The sequence below is a fragment of the Pyrgilauda ruficollis genome, unplaced genomic scaffold, assembly GCF_017590135.1.
Source record: "Pyrgilauda ruficollis isolate IOZ18807 unplaced genomic scaffold, ASM1759013v1 scaffold155, whole genome shotgun sequence".
Lineage (NCBI taxonomy): Eukaryota > Metazoa > Chordata > Aves > Passeriformes > Passeridae > Pyrgilauda > Pyrgilauda ruficollis.
Window position 1 is genome coordinate 345168 of NW_024514210.1, and position 22855 is coordinate 368022.

Genomic DNA, 22855 nt, shown 5'->3' on the forward strand with positions numbered 1-22855 from the left:
GCGGCGGGCCGGGGCCGGGACCGGGCGGAGCAGCCGGCCGTGCCCCCCGGGACGGCGGGGCGAGCCCCGGGCGGCGCTCGGAGCCGGCGGCATGGTGGAAAACCCCAGCCTGGCGGCCAAACCCGCCCTGGTGAGGGACGGAGCGGCCGGAGGGGCTCCGGCGACGCGGGGGTGCATGGCGGGAGCGGGGCAGGGACACCCGCGTTGGACAGGGAGCGGGATCGGGGTTCCCGGTGGGAGCGGGAGGGGCGTCCCGAGAGGACGGGGCACCCGGTGAGACCTTCCGGAGGGATCGGGACGGGGTCCCCGGCGGGGACGGGCTCAGTAGGAGAGGGTTCCCCGTCGGGGCGGATGTCTCCGTTGGGACCGGGGAGGAAAGGGATCCTCGGTAGGACGCGGTTCCCAGTGGAACTGGGGCGGGAGTCCCGCCACGACATGGGTCCCCAGCGGGATGGAGGAAGGAGGCTCCTCGGGTCGGACCCGTGTCCGGTAGGAGCGGGGACGGCGTCCCCCGGAGGAGCGGGGATGTGGTAGCGGAGGTAGCCGGGTCCCCCGCGGGGCAGGGTGCCGGGGGTCCCGGCGAGGGAGGAAGCCCCTCCGGTGGCGGGAGCCGCGCCCGGCACGGCGACGGTTCTGCGGGCAACTTTTGGGCAAGGCCCCCGGGAGCGGCGGGGACAGCGGCTGGGGTGGGGGATGCTTCCTCCCCTCCCTCCTCCTCCTCCGGCTCCGGAGGCAGCGCTGAGGCCGTGCCCTGTGCCCGCAGCCGGCCGCCCCGCCGCGGGGGCCGGGGGCGGCGGGGGGGCTGCGCTTGGCGGCGGTGATGGAGAGCCTGCAGCGGCAGCGCGCCCGCCGCTCGCCGCTGCGGGGGAGGAGGAGGACGACGAGGAGGAGGAAGAGGAAGAGGAGGAAGAAGGGGAGCCCCGCGACCCACCGCCACCACCGCACCACGAGTGGACCTACGAGGAGCAGTTCAAGCAGGTAAGGAGGCATCACTGCGCCGGCACCGGCTGCTCCTGGCAGGCATCCCCGGTGTCCCCCCCATGGTCCCCAAACTCGGGTTCAGCTTTCCCTGAATGGACAACCCTTATGCTCCACACTGCTCCCAAAGCTTTTCTGCATCCCACCCTAATTGGGCGACACCACGCCCCAGCCCCGACCCACCCTGAGTAGACATCCCCCATATCCCCATTATTGCGATCCCACCTTAAATGAAACCCCACCAGTACTCACCCACTGCCCCCAAACCTCATCCTCCCCTAAATGGGTACCCCCAAATGCTCCTCACTTCCCCTCTTCCCAAGCCCTGTCCCACCCTATAGGCATCGTCATCATCTTATGTGCTCCCTATTTCCCTGCTACCAAACCCCATTTCAGCCCTGCTTCATGACCCCACCTCCTCGGTGTCCCCTGTGCCTGTCCACAGGCCCTGCATCATGATAGGGTGTCCAATGTCCAGGCATCTCCCTGTGCCCACCCTGATCTGTGCTCCATCCTGATGCTTTCTATAGTGGGTAAAACAGGCTGACCCCTGTCCACGGGGGTTTTGCAGAGATGAAAAAGGGCAATGGCTCTGGTGTCTAGTCACCCCAAAGAGATGGTGAGCTGTGGAGCGGAGTTCTTGTGTCTCTGGAAGGGCCAGGGTGTATTACACTTGGTCAGTGCAGCTCACTGATTTCTTTGTACTGGAGGAAGTCGCACATACACCCTGTCCCCTCATTCCTGGTGAGTGTAGGGGAGATCCTTTTGTGCGGAGAACATGGGGAAAGGGCTTCAGAAGCTCATGTAAAGGATGGAAGAAAAGTCTCCCTGTATTTAGTGCATGTGGATCTCATCTGAGCCGTGTTGTGCAAGCTCTGGTTTGCACACAGCGGGTGCCTCTGCATTCAAGGGTGTGGGCATGGAGTGCACAGCGCCAGGGCAGGTTTGTTGCTCCCTGTGCACTCAGCTTCCTTGTGCGGGAGAGAGAGGCATAGTGGGTGACAGGGAAAATGTGGTATGGGGCTAGAACAGACAGAGATGTCCCCAAACAGCTGTTGTGTGGCTTTTTAGGACGGTACTGCTCAGGGACAGGAGGACGAGGGCACTTCGATCTCATCCAGTTCTGGCAGGAGGGCAAGAGAACAGCAACAGGAACCCAAACTTTTTGCTGCTGTGGGGGCGGGCTGCTGCCTTTTCTGTTTCAAATTGCTCAACACGTTATTTTGGGGGGCCGGGGCTCATCCCCTGCCTACAAGGCAGCAGGTAGAGGGGCAGACAGGGCACGGGCAGCACATGCCTCCCGGCTGCGCCCAGGGATGCTGCCAGCGCCTGACACTGCCTTGAAGCAGCACGGGAAGGGCCAGGGTGGGTGCACTGCACAGGCCAAACAGCTCGTCCGGGAAGTGTTACATTACGCCCCGCTGCACAGAAAAAGGCTGACTGTCCGGTTCCTGGGGTCAGCCGGGAGGTGGGAAGCAGCTCCTCCCTCCCAGGGCGGCTAGGAAAGCATCCCCGGCATTTCTCGTCCTTCAGCCTCCCGCCCTGCCCCTGTCTGGGGCTGCCCGTGCTGCTTGTGCAGAGCAGGAATGTTGTGAATAGTGGGAGAGGGATGACAGGAGAGGTTGGGGTGCAGGATAAATCCTGCCACGGCTTCCCAGGGTGAGAGCTGGCTCATTTCTCTTTGGGTTTTTTCAACCCTGATTGGAAAAGTGATGGACCCCTCGCCTGTGTCTCCCACCTTGTGGTGTGTCCCAGCCAGCCCAGGGAACAACAGGATGTCCTTCTGCAGTTTGGAACAGGCTGCAGTGCCAGCTTGCTTTGGGGTCTGCAGGACGGCTGTCACTCCTGTCTCTCCCCTGAGATCATGCAGGAGGGGACATACCCCTGCCTGGGAGGGACATGTCCCTGCTGGATCCTCCCCAGGCTGCAGGGCTGTGGCTCACCCAGCCTGGGGAACAGGTTCTCCACTCTAAGTGGGGAGGGTGGCTGTGCTTCAGCTTTTGAAGGTTTCCCAGGGGTTGGGCTGTGATGCTGTGGGCGAGATGGAGGGGCAGTATGTGTCTGCTGGAAAGTTCTGGGGCAGTGGCAGTGTGGTTGTAAGGGCCCTCGAGGTGGAGAGAGATCCTTGTGGTAGCCAGAACTGTATTTTCCACCAGGACTCCCTGCTTGAAACTGCCCAAACCGTCATGCCATCATCCAGGGTAGGATTCAGGGTTTGTCCCTGCTCTCATCCTTCTGGACTGGGGGCACAGTTAAGTGAACAGAGACCACCAAATCCAGGCTGTTTTGCAGAAAGTGGGCAGAGAGAGACTTGCCCATCTCTTTGCACTGGGGAGGATGCCTTGATGGGGATGGGGTGGAAGGTTGGTGCAGGACCAGCTGGGGAAGGGTTTCCACACAGCACAGTGGTGCTAAAAATGGGAGCAGAGGAGGAGGTGGTTGTGGCAAAGCCCACAGGGTTAACAGGCAAATGCTGCTTTGCATGGAGGAGCTTTTGGGGGAAATATCCCACATGTATGCTGTAGTTTTATATGCTTCCGGAGGTGCTGGTTTGGGGAGGGGGGGCTGGTGAGACCTTTGCTCTGACTGGGAGGGCTGCTATAGTGTTACAAGGCTGAGAGACCCCCTCACCCCTGCCTCTTGCATCAGCCCCCGGCACCGGTTTATGTACATTGATAAGAACACATGGGTAGAGACCTGGGCAAAGGTCTGGGAGGTCTCCACACCCAGGCCTGTCAGGCAGATCCAGCCCTGAGGTGGGGGGCACCAAGTGGGGTGTGATTATGCATTAGCCATGAACCCTAAGGGCTGGGATGCCTCCAGGTTTTGATTCTGTGGTGCTGCATTATGTTTGATTTGGAGGGTACGGGTGAGAGCCTGGGGTTTCTGGTGCCAAGCTCAGCTCCATGAATTCAGCTTTCCCCCTAGGAAAACCATGCATATAGACAGGGATGGGTGCACTGGTTTCCTCCAAGTGATAGAAGAACAGCACCAGAACCCAGGGCTTTCTTCTCCATTCCCTGGGGTGGGAGGGACTCAAACATCTGGGCTTTGCATCCAGCTCTCTGTTAGCAGAGTGTTTGCTGGCAGGAGGATGCCCTCCCTGCCAGGGCCCCTCTGGCATGTTTGCAGCCATGTGTGACTGGGGGGATCAGGATCCTGATCTGAAGCTCCTTCCTCCCTTCTCAGGGAGGCAGGGGCTGAGCCCCAGCCAGCCCTTTAGGAGCTCCAGGGTGCCTGGTAGCCTCAGTGGTTAATTTGGGGGTGGCTGGTTTTGCCAGCAGCTGTTTGCCATTATCCTCAGCCTAACCCTGGAGTGGCTGTTCCTCCTGCCTTGCCTGTCCCTGATGCCAGGAGTTGCCTCTTGCACCCACCCACCTGTCCTTAAGGTGCATTTAGGGAGGACTTGCCAGCTGTGATGTGTGCACTCGCATCTCAGAGCCTGGAGGTGTGTGTGTCCCTGTAGACAAAGACCTTCTTGTGCCACAGAGGATCATCCCAAAATGAGTGGTGTGCATCCTCATACCTCTGTCCCCATTGCTTTCTCCTATGGTGTTGTCACTGGGGATGGAGGAAATAAGAGTCAGGAATGTTCAGAGAATGGAGGTGGCTGAAGAGGGGGACTCTGAGGAGAGGGCAGTGGTCTCCATGCCACAGCCCCCTCTTCACCATCAGTGCATCTTCAACCTAAGGGCAGGAGCAAGGGCTCCCAGGGCGAAATTAGAGGGTCTCTGTTTACACTGCAGAGTCAGGGAGGGAGAAATGGACACAGTGTGTTTGCCCCTATCCCTGTGTGCCTGGAGGCCTTTCTCCAGCAAACCTGTGAGCAGAGCTGTGCCCCTAATCTGGGACCACCTGCAGTGGGGAGGTGGCATCAGCAGCAAGGGTCAGTGTACCAGTCCCTGGAGCTCCAGGGCAGCCAGGAGCTCCTCCAGCTCTGGCAACCCAGCAGCAGTGGAGGGCACAGGATGGGACAGGGGGGCTGCTGAAGTGTGGCTGGAAGGACAAACAGAGGTGTTCTGGGGGGGTGTGTGCTCACAGACCAACCTGAGTGTGTGCATCTGTATAAATACACATGTAAATGTGGGGGTACATGGGTGTATGTGGACCCACCTGAGTGTAGCCCCTGTGTGTAGCAATCCTTGGGAGACCCTGTGTGTCTGTATGAATGCACGGGAGCATGCAGAGTGTGTGTGAACCCATGGAAGTGCTGGAATGTGTTTATGGGTCCATATGAGCATGCAGGTGTTCATGGATCCGTGTGGCTGTGGGTGTGTGTATGGCAGTGTGTGTGTGTGCCCACACGAGTCTGAACACACCCGTGTGCATGTACAGGCACACATGGGGTGTCCCAGTGTGTTTAGGCATCTGCATGCCCGTGCCAGTGTCACAATCTTGAATTGCATGGACCCACGGGTGCTTGAGGCAAGGTTTGAGAGCTAAGCCCCCTCCAAGTCTGCCTCTTGCCCAGCCCACAGTGCTGAGCACTCCTGGTAGTGCCAGTCACCTGCTCCCATTGCTGCCCCCAGGGCACTTCCTGGCCCTACTGGAGTCTGTGGGATGCTAACAGAGCCTCATAAGCTGCCACAACACTATCTTCCAGACGGGGGTCCAAAGGGTTTGGGAATGGGGCTCCAAAGAGGAGGTGTAAAAACTAGTTGTGGGTGTGAGATTACCCTCACTGTGGAGCGGAGAGGAGCACCATCAGGAGCTCACACTGAGGCTGCTTCCAGCTCCCTCCCCAGCTAATTCCCTGAAATCAGATGCCATTTGAGTATTTGGGGAGGATGCATCCCCTCATCAACTTGGGTCTCCAGTAATCCACTAATTGGGTTAATAATGGAGGTAAATCTCCTGTGCTGCCAGGCAGCTGGGCAGGTCTGCAGCAGGGAGATTGGATTTCGGGTGGTGGACTCTGGTCTCAAGGGGATGGATGGATGGATGTGCACAAGGATTGTGTGTGTATGTGAAGATTGTGTAGGGATGCATAAGTGTGGACAGGGTCTGTGCAGAGAGGGAGCACATACAGGGGCTGTGTGAGTGTGCGTGCTGGGGCTGTTTGTCCAGGGTGAAGGTGCACAAGGAGAGCATGCACATGTGTGTGCATCTGCAGAGCGAGCTGCAGTACGCATGAATGTGCAGGGGGTGAGCAGATCCCCACGGGGGCTCTGGAAGCCTGCTCCTGGGGCATAGGGCACCCTCTGGAGATGCCTCTCTTGGTGAAGCTCTGTCTGTCATGGATCCAGAGCTTATGTCCCATGTCTCTGGGAAGGCATGAGTGAGAGCCAGTCCCAGATGCTGTTTCTGCTCAGGCACACAGCTCTTCCAGTAGCTAAGGTGGGGGCTGGGGTTGCTTTCACGGTGTGGTTTGGGGTGGCCACCAACCTTTCCTTCTGCATTGTCCCATCAAAGAAGTTGCAGGAAGGGGATTGGGCCAGAGGTGCATGGTGGGGAGGGGGACTGAACAGCCCATGCACATCCCAGGTATGCACACAGCCCCCCAGGTGTGTGTGTGCACAGACCTGATGTGTGCTAGAGCACGCCCTGTGTGCTCACCCATACAAGTACCATGGGGGTGTGTGTGTGTGTCCCTTGGGGACACCTGGGCTGGTGCTGGTCATGGACAGGGTGCCATGGCTCCAGTCACCTAGTAAGGGATTGAAGGGGAAGAGTGTCTCACGACTTCAGTCACCCAGGGAGGGATCAGGAGCAGGGGCGGGGGGGACAAGAATGGAGGGGGAGGCAGACAAGGAGAGGAAAGCAAGGATGGAGGGGGAGGCAGTGGCGTAGCAAGCGCCGATGGGTCAGGGAGGTTAACCCGAGCAAATCCGCTCATTGACTCCCTGCCTGCTCAGCCATGAACGAGTAGCAAGGGGCTGATCGCGGGGGACGCGCGTTCGCCGGGAGCCGGGACTGCCTCCCCCGTGCCGCAGACGGGACAAGGGGCCACGAACGGTGCCCATGGTGGCACCACCCAGCCATGGGCACCGTGTTTCCTCTGGCTCCAGCCTGTGGGGGAGCCATGCCAGCACTCCCTGCCTCAGTTTCCCCTCCTGCGGAGAGCGTTAAGCAGAAGGCTGGGGACCCATGCCAGCACTCCCTGCCTCAGTTTCCCCTCCTGCGGAGAGCGTTAAGCAGAAGGCTGGGGACCCTGTGAGCGCCCCACGTCTCGGCGGGGCCGGGCTGTGGGTGGGGGGCTGCTGTCCCAAGGCCAGCGCTTGCCAGCCAACCCTGCGCGGGGCCGGGTTAATGTTTGCAGCAGGCAGCCCTCCCGGGAGCGGCTGCGGCGGGAAGGGGGGTTTTAATGACCTGCCGGATCTGCTGCATTATCAGCGCTGATTAAACCTGCCTGCTCTATAAAGCGCCGTTAAATATTAAGCATGATGAAAGGCTTTGAGGGGGAAACGCAGCGCTGGGAGAGGTCCCCAGACAGAGGTGTCCGGCCACGCTAGTGGGGTGACTGCTGAGGTTGGTGGTGTTGGGATGAGTGAGCACCCCACACCCCTCAGGGCTGTGGGGTCAGGGGAGCAGTGTGCCCCCACGAGCCAGCACTGCCTTCGAATGCAGCCGGCCGTCCCAGCAAAGCCGTCCCGTAACCATTAACTTATTAACAACTGGTGGAAGAGGCAAGTGGTGGCTTGCAAGGTCAGGGGGTGGTTTGTGCCTGGCGGGGAGTGAACTGCCCCCCAGCTCTGGCAATGGGGATGGGGGAGGGACCTGCAAACCCTTAGTTTGTTGTGTGTGCCCCGTGGCAGGGAAGACTCTTAACTGTGGATATCCCTGAACCCCAGTGTGCTCAGGGCTGTGCCTCAGCTGGGAATGGCCAGATCCTGTGATTATCTGCAGGGTAAACTGAGGCATGCCAGCAGGGCACAGGGCAGGACACACCAGTGCCTGAGTGCTTGGTTGTGCACCAACCATCTTCCTCGGGAAGAATCTCAGAGGCAGCAGTCGAGCTCCGAAGTGGTGCAGTGACTCCAAAACAGTGCATCAGCAGTCAGCCACCCGTGGTGTGTGGCTGGGGGGTGCAGGGAGGTGAGCATTACCTGGGCGTGCTGCGTGAACACTGGCCAGATGGAAAAATTAGCAGAGTGGCTAATCAATGTGGGGATATTAAGCAGCTCAGGATTGGGGGGTTTGCATGGCGGGGGGGAGCTGAGCAGGGTCTAGGATCGATACAGCTCATATTAAGTGGATTAAATCCTGGCTGCTGATCTGAGCCCTCGCTGCCAGCAGGCGGTGGCAGCTGAGCAGGGACTGTGGGGGTCCCACTGAGATCACTTCTCTTGGCAGCAGGGCCCAGGGGGGACTGTGTGGGGACTCACCAGACAAGAGCAAGCTGAAGTGCCTGGTGGGTTGCTTAGCACCTCATCACATCCTTCCTCTGTCTAGTGTGTCAGCTAGCCTAAGGGGTCTCAGGGACCCAAGCTTCATCTCTAGAAGCCCTCCTGGCTCCAGGAAAGTAATGTCCTGGGCGAATGAGTGGTGTTAACAATGTTACTTAATCGTGGGGAGGAGGAAGAGGAGGAAGCACAAGGCCTATTCACATCCTGTTAATAAAGCATGTTCGACCCACTGACCTTTAACCTGCCTGACAAGCCCCCTTTCCCCATCCCTTAAGGAGTATAGATGTCACCATGGCAATGGGATGACAGGAGGGAGCAGGTCCCAGAGCTGCACCCAGCATGGGGTGTGGGATGAGGACACACTGAGCTAGTCCTGCACAAGCACCCAGGCCAGCAGTGCCAGGAGGAGGTGGGGTGCTGCTGGGGTTACAAGGCCAGTGGGGTGGCCAAGCATAGACAGGTCCCCGAGGCTGGCGGAGCAGGGCTGTGCTGCACAGTGGTGGGATATTGATCCCGGGGCTTGACAGTTTAATACTTCCGTTTATAGAGGAATATAGTTACATCGATGGTGTTAAATGAGTTACTAATTATATCAATACAAACACGATTAAAAGGGTCCTTGCTCATAGGTCACCACAAGCAGGAGCCGCTGGCTGTGTTGCACAACTGCCCCTGAGCAAGGCTCAGACCACTGCTCCAAGGTGCATGGCAGGGGATGCTCTGGGGTAGCATGTGCCCTGTGAAGTCAGGGGTGCCCATCCACATGGAATGCCTGTCTGGGGTTGTGAATGCATGTGTGGGACTGTACATCCCCTTCTGGAGTTCTGTGTTCCTGTTTCAGGCTCTGTGTGCCCATCTGGCATTGTGGATGCATGTACAGGGTTTGTGCGTGCATATTTGGAGTTGTGCATGTCTGTTTGGGGTTGTGCACGCATGTATGGGGATCTGTTTGCCCATTTGGGGCTGTTCATGCCCAGCTGGGATTTATGTGTGCCTGTCAGGGTTGTGCATGCCTATTTATGAGTTGTGTGTTCTGTTCTGGAGTTGTACATGCCCCTCCGGGGTTGTGAGTGCGTGCCCAGAATTGTGCATGTATACATGGGGTTGTGAATGCCTGTCTGGTGTTGTGTGTTCCATCTTGGGTTGTGGGTGCACATACAGCAGTGTGCATGTTCCATCTGAGGTTGTGCATGCACATTCGGAGTGCGTGCCCATGATGTATGTATGGGGTTGTGGATGCTCCTGCAGTCTGATGCGTGCCCATGGAAGTCTGGGCACACACCAGACTGCTGTGCATGCCCGTGGGAGGCTGTGCACTTCCAGGCGTGGCTGTGTGTGCCTGTAGGGATTTGTGCCCCTGTGGGTTGTGTGTGCATGTGCATCACAGGCTTTGCATGCTCCTGTGATGTTCTACGTGCACACCATGCAAGGCTGTGCAGTATTGTACATGCCCATTCCACCTTCTCTGTGGCACTAGGGGGATCAGTGTCCCTGTACAGGGTTGTGCCTCTGTTTCTGTGGAGCTGTGCAATGCCCACGAGGGGGTTGTGTGGGTTATGGGGTTCTGTGGACCCACACAGGGATGTGCACGCTTGTGGGGTTGTGCAAACCCAGGTGTATTGTTCATGCCTGTGTAGGGTTGTATATGCTCACATGGGCTTGTGCACCCCCACGTGGGATTGTGGCAGCCCATGTGGGGTTATGCACACCCAGGTGAAGCATGTGTCCCTGCACAGTGACTGTGTGTGACCCAAGAGACCTCTTCTCCAGCCTGGGCATCCCCAAATCTCGTGGAACAGCCCGTGCATCCCAGGGCATACCCAGGGGCCATGCCGGCTTGTCCCCAGTTACTCAGCTCCGCTCTCATCTCCACTTAAAAGCTGACCTTTGCTCCCCGTTTGATGTAATATGTTTTTGCATCTCAGTGCCCCACAGATAAAAGGTTAGAGGTTAATAAACAGTGGAAAAATAGAACCTGGCCCTTGGAGGTCACACCTGTTTTGGGGGCTGGAGTCAGTAGCAGCCCACTCTAGGTGGGATCCTGCCTACATCCATGGGAGGAGAAACAAGAGTGGCACAAGAGGGCAGAGGTGTGTGGGTGCTGAAGCCCATCCCCTAGGTGACCCTCGGGAAGGTCACAGCTTCACCTTGCAGTGGGATGAGTGGTAGTTGCCAATTCTGAAGATTTGCCCCTGCCTTGATAGGCCAGATGTCAGGGGGATGTCAAAGCACTTCGTGTGGAGGCCTTCCAGGCAGGAAAATGCAGGCAAAGCCTGGCTGACACAGCCTTCCTGGGGCAGAAATCAAAGCAGCCTCCTGGAGCTCTGCTCAGAGCCTGACCTAGTTACTGTAATCAATGGTTCAGGGACCTCCTGGAAAAGAGCAGGTGATGGGGAGGGGGCACAGAGCGAGGCATGGAACACTGCAGTGGAGAGGCACACAGTACTGGCACGCAAGGGTCAGGGCACTCCAAGAGCACCCAGCTGCAAGGAGGGGATAGGTAAGTGGGATCCAGAGAGCAGGGAAGCAGTGCAGAAGGAGCTCCATGGAGCCAGGCAGTCAGCACCTATGGGTAGGGTGAGAGTCTGGCAGTTGCACCCCTAGACAAAGTTAGGGACAGGCAGTTAGCACCGATCTGTCCCTGACAAGGGACAGGCAGCTGGCACCTGAGACAAGCGACTGTGTTAGATGTGTCTGTTCAGTGGTGGGAACCGTGGGGTCTGTAGAAGCATCCTCATATCCCTGCAGGTCCCCACATTCCCCCATCCCTACATCCCACATCTCCATGACCCCAAAGTCTTTACACTCCACATCCCTGCATTCCCATGTCCCTGTATGCATATGCCCCCATTGCATCCCTGCATCACCCCATCGCCGTGTGCCCTGAGTCTCTGCAGACCCACATCCCTACATTCACGTATCTCTGAATTCATGTGTCCCCATGGCATCCACCCCCTTCCCCACAGCCTGGTGTGCCTGCAGCCTGACGACCCTTAAGCACAGCTCCCTTTATCTGTCTGGTGACTGATGTTCTGTGTGGAGCGGGGGTGTGCTCCCTTTCTATTGTTTTTTAACGGCCTTTCCCAGCACAATTGTTTTTTAAACGACTCTATTTTGTGCCTGACTTTGTTTTCCAGCTTGCATTTCTTTGTATACGTTTTGGAAATCCATTCTGGACTGCTGAGTTTTGTTTCTTTTCAATGGCTTTAAATTCTTGCCGGGCTTGCTGGGAGGAATTGGTGTCTATAGTGTCTTCGATTGGTGCTAATTTTTCCTTCATGTGCTCTGACTTTTACTGCTGGGCCATCGATCTGGCAGGCTCCAATTTGTCATGGTCACTCAGGCGCTGTGCTGGAATCAGGCGAGCCCGGACTTTCACAGGGAGCCGGCACTTGGTGTACCTGGTGTAGGGGCTGCATTCGCCTCCCCAGTGCTGTCCCTCAGCTCAGGCTGTGTCCATGTGTCCAGACCATCCAGCACACATAAGCAGCCTCACAGCCACATTTGTGCTGTGCAATCCTGGACAAATGGCAGCCCCAGTACTTGCAGCTCCATTGATGGTACCTGGTGGCATGGTCGAGCCAACTTTTCCTTCCCCAGGATGGGATCATCCCCCACTGTTCAGGTGGGCCTGTGTCCCTCTGAGGAATGAGGGCTGATGAGGATGCTGATCCCATGCTGGGACTTTGGGAACACCAGCACTCAGCAGTGCCAGAGCAGAGCTGAGGATCCTGATCCCAGGGTCCTGTCTGGGGCTTCAGGTTTGCTGATGCCTCTGGGCTATGATTCTTGCATCTAAGAGGATGAGGGGCAGGACAAACCGAGGCACAGACCCAGTGTCTCTGCAGCAAAGATTCAACATAGTCAGTGGTCTGTAGGGAGGCCATGGCAGACCTGAGGCACAGGGAGAGCCCATACCCAGCCAGAGGATGTGTCAGGGGATTCTGTTAGTGGTGCACAGAGAGCCTCTTGTTGTTGCCAGAGCAGGCAAGTGGGGTCAGGGGTGATGCGAGGGGTGATGCCAGGTTCTGGCACAGGCAGTGTTCGGCCCCAGGCACTGCTCCTCTCCCCATTCTCACCTGCATGTGCTGGAAGCACTGACCCCTCTCTCTCTCCTGCCTCCAGCTCTATGAACTAGATGAGGACCCGAAACGCAAGGAGTTCCTGGATGACCTCTTTGGCTTCATGCAGAAGAGAGGTAAAGGTGGGTGGCTGGGGTGGGTGCCACTGCCACCCCTGCCTCGGCTGCTGGTGGGGGGCTCATGGTGTGTTGTTCTCAGGCTCTGAGCTGCTCCAGGTCTCTGCAAATCCCTCAGGCAGGTCCTGTGGTGCTCCCCCTGAACCTTCCCGCAAGCCGGGCAGCTGTTGTTGAGGATATCCGGTGCCCATTATCGATGCCCAGCAGGGATACCCGCTGGAAACACCTGGTGGGGATGTCCATTAACATACCCCTTAGAGACAAGCATTAGCAACACTCATTAATTATGCCCATTAGCAGTTTTCAGGACTTGGGGATGCCCGGTGGGAATGCCCTTGGCAGTGCCCTTTAGGGCTCCCTGTTTGCAGCACCTGGTGAAGATGCCCACCATCAGCACCTCTCAGCGATGCCTACAATTTGCGGGAGCAGCGCCGGGCACCCAGGGGTTAAGGGCTCACCAGCCAACCCATCCTCATCGGAAATCTTTGCTATCGGCATGGGGAGCCGAGCCGGCTCCCGGGGACTCGATAAATGCTTTAACCTTCGCCCTCCCCGGCCGGGCCTGCGACAATTAAAAGTTGCCGAGCGCGGGCGTGTGGCCGGCCGTATTAATTAGAGCCTTTTGCTGGTGTGTGGATTAATGAACAAGCCGTTCGATAGCCAGTAAACCCCAGGCAGAGGTTAATGCCGAGCTAATTAACGGGGAAAGGCTGAGGGGGGTGCAGGAGCTTTGGGGCTGGCTGTGCATGGGGTGAGGGAGGGCAGAGTGGGGCAGTCGCCGTGGTGAGGGTCCCCACCTGGCTGTGGGGCTGCACAGATTGACTTTTGGGTTGGGCTGGGACATCACAAACTTGTTGCAGTCACGGGTGTGTGGTGAGTGGCTGGCACGGCCAGAGGGCTCCCGCTGGGGACAGCTGTAGGCTGTGGATGGGCTGGGTACTGCCCCATGGGTGGCCCCTGGCCCTGGTGCAGAGTTGTGGGGAGCGAGTGGGAGCATCAGCACTGCCTCAGCCCTCCAGCATTCATCAGCTACAAGATTCATGGGCTGTTCTGCAGCTTCATTATCTCTCTCTCCAGAGCTAATTAACTCCCTCGCTATTGGGGCCGGGGCTAATTAAGTAAGTGCCTGCTGGTGTGGGGAGGAGGGAGCGAGCCTAATGCTTCCCTGACAGTGCTGCTCCACATCCCTCTGTGTCTGGATGTCCCACTCCTATGCCCTCCATCCCTTCTGTCCTGCTTCCCCTCCAAAGTGGGTGCTATCCCTCTGGGGAGGGCAGGCAGGGTGTGGGTGCACAGGTACAGGTGTGCAGGGATTGGTGTGCATGAACCTTTTGAAGGACACAGGGATTTTGGACTGGGGTACCGAAGAGAAAGGGGACAGAAGGGTTGAGGGGCAAGGACAGCATCCCAGGGGTCATCAAGAGCTGGGTAAGAAGCAGCACCCGAGAACTTGATGTCCACAGAGTGAGCCCTCCTGAAAGGGACTGCATCCCCCCTGTGTCTGTCAGAACAGTATCAGCACTGACATTTGTCAGCAGAGTGGAAAATTTGTAGGGCTGAAAAATGGGTTGGGAGGGCAGACCTTCTGAGGCCACCCCATGGCACAAGGGCACAGCTGGCCCTGGTGGCTCATGGAGGTAATACCACCACCACCACCACCATCAGAAATGGGATACAGGCAGTGGGGCAGCTCATGGCCATGCCCCAGCTTCTGTGGCACCTCAAAGGCAGTAATCAGGGAGAGAAGGGGGCTATTCCTGCATTTGTTTACTGGGGTACCCTCCTCCCCCCATTTCACCCCCAGGCTGAGTGCCCTGCTGATAACAAGGGGCTATTAATCAGTCCAGGTGCTAATTGCAGCACCACGATGGCTGCATCACCTCCCTGAGCCTTTGTGCCCTTCGGTCTGTGGGGATGCAGACAGGTGCCTTTGTCAGTGGGACAGTCATTGGCCACTCACCCCGCACAGCCCTGAAATGGTTAGCGAGGCACTTTCGTAAGCCACCAAGGCTAGAGATGGGAGAGAAGAGAAATCCATAGGCCATTGGGTGTGGGCTGAGACCCTGAAAACTCATTGTTTGGGGACCTTCAGACTGGCCCCCGCGAGGTGATGGGTCTTGTGCCAGCAGCCCTGAGCAGAGCTGGTGAGCTGCTGACAGCAGATGTCAAGTCAATATCTCTGCCTTTCTCCCAGGAGGATAAACTCTTCTCCCCCTTCCCGACCTGGTGAACAACACAGACACACACAAAAAAAAAAGTTAAATGAACTCAGTAAAAGAATAAAAAGAGCTCATTTTTCAGGCTTATGTGAAGAAGCCAAGCCAATATCAGGGCCATAAATTAGGGATGCTGGAGGATGGCGGTGAATGACGGCTTCGTTTGAGGGGCGAAGCGCAGTCGTGACAGCCTCCCTTGGCCAAATGGATGGCTTTCCAATACTGCCTGTGCCCCGCCACCTCACAGGAGGAATAAATATGGGGTGGAATGGCACAGGATGGGACGGGATGTGATGCTTGTGCCTCCTCTGCCCAGCTTCCAGCAAATGCCCACACCGTCGTCCCAAGGAGGCATGGAGCACAGCAAGGCTGTGAGGTTATTTGGGGGTGCTAAGAAAGTGGAGAAGGGTTTTTAGCCATACTTGGTGTCTATGGAAACCATGGTGATCTATACTGGGCTCTCAGAACCCTGGTGAACACGTGTTCCCTTGCCCCATAGCCTCATAGAGGAGGTTGATGGTGGGGCACCAAGGGTCAGGGTCTCTGCTGAGAGCTGTTGAAGAGGATTTGGAGTCAGGTTTCTTGAAGCTGGGCACTAAAGTCCTTTAAGCAGAGGAAACTTCCAGGGCCATCTGTAGGGTTAAGAGTTTTTTCAGGAACTCTTTGAAAGAGTCTGGAGCTGGAAGAAAAAACCTCTCCATAGAGAGATGGTAGGGTGAGTCATCCCAGAAGGGTTGTGGGGGTCATCCCTCTTCAGAAAGGTTATAGGAATGGGTCCCTTCTTAAAGTGTAGATGGAGTCTCTCTTTATGGGGCTCTGAAAGAGCATTACAGAGCAAATCATTCTAGGATGCTCTGAGAGATTTCATAGATTGGTGCTGTACAGATAGCTCTGAGAATTGTAGGGAGACAACCTTACCTAAGTGTGTCTGGAGCGATACTTTGCCCATCCCACTGTGGCTCCATATCCCAGATGAGAGCATACCCAGCTGCACTGACAGCTCCATCAAAGGTGACCCTCTGCCAGCATGCTGAGGTCTCCCCTGCTTTTTGGCACAGTGCCACTCTCCCAGGCACCCTGGGGTCCTACCTGCACCCAGGTGCCCATGGGTGCTCACCTGCGCATGGAGAGATGTGACTCCCATTGTGGGTAGCTGCAGTGGCAGTGGGGGGAGGCTGGGGACTGCGATCCCAGGTACAAAGGTTCCCTGTGGGCAGCCCCCCACAGCCCCTTCTGTCTCCTGTGTGCCTCCGGAAGGAACACCAGTGAACCGCATCCCCATCATGGCCAAGCAAGTGCTGGACCTGTACACACTGTACCAGCTGGTGACAGACAAGGGTGGCCTGGTCGAAGTCATCAACAAGAAGATCTGGCGGGAGATCACCAAGGGCCTCAATCTACCTACCTCCATCACCAGTGCTGCCTTCACCCTCCGCACACAGTGAGTGCCTGGCAGCATGGCAGGTGGGGGACACCTCTCCTGGGACACCCGCTGGCTCAGATGTTCCAGAGCCCTGGGAGGGTCTGACATGGGGACCACAAAAGTGGTTAGAGAGCTCTTCTCCTTTCCAAGGGCTCTTTGCTCAGCACGGGGCTGGCTGGGAGGTGCATGACTGTGGATCTCCCCTGGCTCTCTCCCCGTGCAGATACATGAAGTACCTGTATCCCTACGAATGTGAGAAGCGGGCGCTCAGCTCTCCCGGAGAGCTCCAAGCTGCCATCGACAGCAACCGTCGGGAGGGGCGGAGGCAAACTTTTGGCACAGCACTCTTCAACTACTCGCCAGCCAGCACCCCAACCCTGCTGGGCACCCCCAAAATGCCTCTGCCAGCTCTTAGCATCTCCACTCACAGCTGTGGCCAGCTCAGCCAAGTGCACAGCGTTAAGAAAGGTGGGTGAGGATCCCATCTTCCCAGAGATGGATGCTGCTCCACAGCAGGGATGTTTCCCTGTCTGCTCTTGCCCTTTTTGCTTTGGGAAAATAGGAGCAATGTTGTTCTTCTAGTCCCTTTCAGAGAGTGAAACGTGTATTTTCCCTGGCTTTGGAGAAGGGCCAAGCCCAGATGTTGGGAGTGGTGGCCTGCCCTGTCCCATTGCTGGTGGGGTGAAGTTGGCACCAGTGGTGATGGTGAGGTGGGGTGGTGATGAGAGACCCACTGAGCTCTCTTGCTCATTGCAGAGGACGGAATGCTGGCAGCATCAGTGCCGGGGCGCATTGCTATCCCGGTGGGACTGGCCAGCCACCATCTCACAGCAGCCCAAGCAGCAGCTGCCTCACAGGCAGCGGTGCTGGAGCAGCTGCGGGAGAAGCTGGAGACAGGGGAGCCCCCAGAGAAGAAGGTGGCCCTGACAGCGGAGGAGCAGCAGCGGCTGGTGCAGCACGCACTTCAGCACAACCTCCTGGCCATGGCCTCCCAGTTCCCTGTGAACATCAAGATCTCCAACCGAGGTAAAGAGATGTAACACCTCAGCCTTGGTCATCCCTCTCTCTGGCACCCGGGGTGGGAGCAGCAGCAAGCCACTGGAGAGGAGTATGGATGCCCAGAGGGACTGCGTCCTGGCTTATCTGTCTTGGACAGGTTCTTGTTTCTGTTTCGCTTAACACTCATATTGGTATTTCCTTTCCCCAGATGACAGACAGGAGACCGCATTGAACCTGTCCACCAACAGCATTAGCAGTATCAACATGTCAATAGAAATAAATGGAGTTGTCTACACAGGTAAATAGAAGGGCCGCTTGGCCCGTGTAATTGCGGCCGGGAAATCCAATAACTTATAGCCACTGCCTGGCCAGCAAGTCCTTCCTTCAATCTGATGTCTTTACTATAAAATCCATCGTAATGAAGTGGCAGGGCTTGGGGAGAGGGGGCAGGAGGAGGAGGGGGTTGACAAGGATGGAAATTGGCCCAAAGCAGGTGCTAGCGATGAAGGGCTAAAGTGGGGGGTGAATAGATGGACAAATGGACAGACTCTGGCTGAGAAGTGACCCTGCACCTAAGGTCATTCCACACCCGAGGGTCCTGAAGGCAGGGCTTGGATTTGGGGTCAGCCCAATGCTTGTGTGCCCAGAGTGTCTCTGGCTGGGTGTGGGGCTTGGCTGATTGCAGAGCATGGTGCAGGGAAAGATGTTGGGGTGCTTCGGTGGAGCAGAGGATCCTTTGGGGTGCCAATGTGCACCAATCTGGATAAGCAGCCCATGCCCTCCAGATCCCCATCCCATGCCCCCCAGATCCATGCCTGTCCTGCTGAGACACCCCACAATTAAAATCAATGGCTTTACCTTCAGAACCTAAATATTTAATGAGCGGGAAAGGTCATGGCTAAGCCTCATGTGAGACTTCCAGCCAAATGTGCCCACAAGCTGCCCCACGCAGGCAAGGATGACTGGGTTGGGGGAGACACCACAAGTGATGACAGGCGGCTGAAGCCCCCATGAGTCTTGGTCCCACACTCCCCAGCCTGGGTGCTGGGAGCCAGGTGAGTCAATCCTCTAGCCCTGGCCTTGCCCTAACCTGCTTGTTCTTGTCCCCCAGGTGTCCTGTTCGCCCGCCGGCCCTCAGCCACCCTGGCACCTGGTGGAGGGAGCACCCAGACCCGTCCAAACCCCATGCCTGCCCCAAACCCCCTGCTCCCAGCCTCCTCTCAAAGCCACACTCCCGCTAGCACCTCGCCGTAAGGCAGATGTGCCCCCACCCTGAAAGCAGCTGGGGGTGCCCAGACAGAGTCTGGGGGGCTGAGCTGTGGGACCCAGCTGGGCCACCAGGATTGGATGGGGGACCCAAAGGTGCCTCTTGCTGCAATACTGAGCTGTGTCCATGCAAGGCTGTGAACACCCACGCGGGCCCTTTTGTCCCTTATCCCCACGCGTGCCCTCTGACACACACACACACACACACACACACACACACATTCCTTCCCAAGGCACCACCCCCAGGTGACTCTCCCATACATCTCCTGCTGCCCTGATGCCTGGGGGACCCCCAGGACCTGCATGCTGCATCCCCTACATCCTGCAGCCCCTAACCCACCTCGATGCACGCACTGCTGCCCCTGTACATGCCTCAATGCATACACTGTATCCCCTGCACACACCCCTGGTGCCCACACTGCCTCTCCATACACACCCTCCGTGCAGACACTGCAGGCACGATATGCTGCAGCCCCTATAAATATACTGCACCCCCTACCCACTGCAGACGCCCCTACCCAGTCCTCCTGCGCTGCCTGGGCTTGCTGTCCCTGCCCTGAGACACCACCCAGGGTGGTGGCATCTCAGCCCCCAGGTCCTCAGCTCAGGGGGATCACCCCGGGGGGGCAAATAATGGGGATATTGGTGGGAATGGTGGGGGTGAAGCTTATTGGGGTGTGGCTGGGGTTGGGGGTTTGTGTCGGGGTGGGGCTTGGTGGTGGTGGGAGGGCAGGGTTGCCCAGCAGAGCCCCCCCACTACCAAAGACTGCCTGGGTGCCAGGGTCTCCAGATGGTGACAGGGAGAAGAGGGCACTCCGAACTACCTCGTTGGGGCTGGGCGGGCGCCTCCTCCACCCGCGCGTGCCCCAGGGTGCCAAAGCAGGTGAGCGCGGAGCGATGCTCGCCTCTACCTCAGCGCGGGGCTCGGCGGCGCTGGCCTGCTCCCCGCACTCCCACCGCAGCTGCCACTCCGTGTATCTATTAAAGGAAACAAGCTCCTGAACCAAACCGCTGCTGAGGGTTGTGTGCAGGGCATGGTGCCACCCACCGAGCTCCAGGGCTCAATTTGGAGGTGCAGGACACCCCGACAGCCTGGGGTGCCATCTGTGCGGCCTGAGGTTTCACAGCCCACCTCTTGCTTGCCTCCAGCTCAGCTTCTGGGAACTCTGAGTTGTAAACAGGTGCCCTGTGGCCACCAGGGCTCGCAGACATGGGCTGGATCAGACAGAGCACCAATTCCAGCTGTGCCAGCCAGGCTGTGGGGCTTGCACCCATGAGCCCCCTGTGGCAGTTCACCCATGGGTAGGGATCCCATTAGGCTGCCCTGTGCCAGGAAAGGAAACATGACACTGGAGCTGCTGAGACCATGTCCGTGGGGCTGTCAGGTTGGACCTGGCGAGATGCCAGCAGTGATGCACCAGCCTGGCACCAGAGCAGTGCCCTCAGAGGACACAGGTGAACATGGTGGAGCTGGGAGGCACACATATATGTGGGTGGTCACTTGTGTTCACTTGTAAAACTCAGTGGAATGTACACTCAGACCGTCACACTCAGGCTCACACGTGGACTTCCACATGTGTGCAGCCACCTGTACATTTGAAGAGGCACAGGGGACTCCCGTGGGGACAGACACTCCGGCCAGAGGCAACCAAGAAGACAGGTCCCTGGCACCCAAGGGGACAGAAACTCCTGTTTGGGTCCCCCGCTGAGGCCAGACTCGGGCCCCTGGGAACACACAGCTTCCCGGGGACCGCAGTTCCTCAGGTACAGCCCCAACTCAGCCCCTCTAGGACAGCCCCCAGTCCTCCGGGAACAGCCCCAGCCCCTTGGGAACAGCCCCAACGCAGAGTCTCTCCGACATTCCCAGGGCAAGGGGACACCCCCAGCCCGGACCCCTGAGCCCACCCGGGAGGCGGTGTCGCTGTCCAGGGTGCTGCAGCACCGCCGCCCGCCCTGACCAGTCTCGGGACACGGGGATGACACGGAGGATGGGGATGTCACGCTGGAAACGTGTTGAGGGCATAGGGGTGACACAGAACCCCTGCAGAGGACCGGTGGTCTGGCGGGCCCTCCCCTGTGTTCTGGCCACCGGGGATGGAGGAAGGTTCATGAACAAGGGGTGTGTGCATGCGTGTGTGTGGGGGGAGGTTGTTTGTGAGTGCACCAAGCAGAGCTGGAGGGGGATTGATGCAGTCTTAATTGGGGTGTCGTGTCCCTTTGCACTGCTGTGAAGTGCTGGCCACAGCTCATCGAGCACCGCAGCCCCAGGGAGCCAGCAGGGCACATGTGGGCCCGCATCCCCACTCATTACCAAGCTCAGAGGGTGATGTGTGTTTCCGTGCTCCCTGGGGAGCTTGGGGACACAGCTGCTGTCACCTGAGTAACCAGCCGTGATTGATGCCTGCTTCCTCATGTCCTGCAGGGACTGTAATTGAGCAGGAGAGAGAAGGTAGAGGATGAGGGGACAATGCAGCCCAGCCAATAGAACACTGAATCCAGCTGCAGCACTGGGCCGGGAGCAAGTGGTTGAATCAGTGTGCTCCTGCAGGCTCCAGGGATGGGGATGTGGTCAAAGGCCTGCTCTCATTCCCAAGGAGCAGGGAGCAGGCTCCATGTGCTGGGCTGTGGGCAATCAGTGCGGTAGCTGCAGCTCCGTTCCAAGGCTTGCAATTGGGATGGAACTCTAAAAGGTGGATAGGGACAGTCCCAAAATCCCCCAGTTCTTGAGGCCCAGGACTGCCTGAGTTTCTCAGCTTAAGGTACTGGGTGGTCTGAGACCCTCTAGTACAGGCATTTGTGTGTTTGGGGCATCGCCCATCGTGCTGGGCCGAGGCCATGCTAGAGCTGGTACCCTCTAAGCACAGGCCATGGCTGTGTGCACAGCCCCTGGGCCCCCTGCAGCCCCTGGCCCCGTCTGCAGCCCCCGGGCGCTGCTGCTAATGAAGCCATTTCTATTTGTTGCCTTTGTGGAACAAAGCTCAGCTCTTTGCCCTCTGAAGATCCCAGTTATCGATCCCTGGGAAGAAAAGGCAGCGCACACGAAGCCTCAGCCTTCTCCTGCTGCCTGAGTGCTCTGCACAGCTCCTGCAGGTGATTTGGGGGGAGGCGTAAGTGCTGTCAGGGCACTGGGCCACCCCACAGCTCCCTCCTGCATCCTGGTAGGCATGCACAATGCTCAGTAGGAATGTACCTGTAAGGACAACGATTTTTCAGGGCCTGTGGGGTTTGGCTTTCATCAGAGGGCAATAGGAGGGTTCCCCAAAGCCATGCAGCCCATATTACCAATGGTGTTAGCAAAATACCTGCTGTTAGCTGATGGTTGTTATCTAAAGAGTAGCCTGGAGCTTTGACTTGGTGTTTCCTGGTGCCTGGGCTATGGCAGTGCAACACCCAGGCCCATGTTCATCCTGGCACTGCTGAAGTCGTTTGTACATGACAGGGCTGAGCCCTGGGATACAGAGAATGACATCAGAATGTGCTTTAAAAAATTCACAGAATCATCAGGGCAGGAAGGGACCCCCGGAGATCACCCAGCGCAACCCCCCTGCCGAGGCAGGGCCACCTGGAATAGGTGACACGGGAGCACATCCAGCTGGGGTTTGGGTGTCTCCGGAGGGGCAAACTCTACAGCCTCCCTGGGCAGCTGTTCAGTGCTCTGCCACCCTCAGCATAATGAAGACTTTCCTTCTGTTTTAGCTTATGGCTTTTGCTCCTCATCCTGTCACAGGGCACCACTGGAAGCAGCCTGGCACCATCCCCTCTGACACCAGCCTTTGATATATTCATATGCATTTAGGGAATCCCCTCAGTCTTTTCTCCAGACTGAACAGGCCCATCTCCAGCAATCTCTCCTCAGAAGAGAGATGCTCCAGACCCCAGATCATCCTTGTGGCCTCTGCTGGACCCTCTCCAGTAGCTCCTTGATTTCCTTGTGCTGAGGAGCCCAGAAGGGGACAGAGGACTCCAGATGCGCCTCACCAGGGCTGAGCAGAGGGGCAGGATCACCTTCCTTGACCTGCTGGCCACAGTCTTCCCTAGCATACGTTTTGCTCTGCAGCTGGGAAACCCTCTGGACTTTTTCTGTGGCAGATGCTGCTACTATCAATTAATTTCATCCTGTCAGAAATCCATGTAATTGTGAGTGCCAGCTGAAGGCAGTGGCGCGGCTGGGGCTGGCTGCACCATTCATTAGTGCTTCTCTTCTTCGCGAGCGTCACCTGTGGCAGTCGATAACAGAAAGGTGAACACGGGCAGACAGAGGCCTGGGGGAAAGCCAGCGGCAGCCTCCCGGATTTCAAAGGGCCTGCATCCACACGGATCGCTATATCAATTCCTTTTAATACATCCGAGCGCCTCTTTCCTGGAGGACCACGCAGGAATGAAGAGGCCATCGACTGCCCTCCCAGGCGGCGGGAGGGCTGCTCGCCTC

At 57.7% G+C, this 22855-nt stretch overlaps 1 protein-coding gene across 1 annotated transcript; it reads left to right on the plus strand.

Annotated features, from left to right (window-relative positions):
- Window positions 1-91: 91 nt before the first annotated feature.
- Window positions 92-18414, plus strand: ARID3C (AT-rich interaction domain 3C). Its single transcript, XM_041461842.1, has 8 exons — window positions 92-130; window positions 733-978; window positions 12450-12522; window positions 15996-16179; window positions 16385-16629; window positions 16918-17187; window positions 17369-17458; window positions 18272-18414. The coding sequence occupies exons 1-8, from the start codon at window positions 92-94 to the stop codon at window positions 18412-18414; spliced, it is 1290 nt and encodes a 429-aa protein (XP_041317776.1).
- The last annotated feature ends 4441 nt before the right edge of the window (window positions 18415-22855 follow it).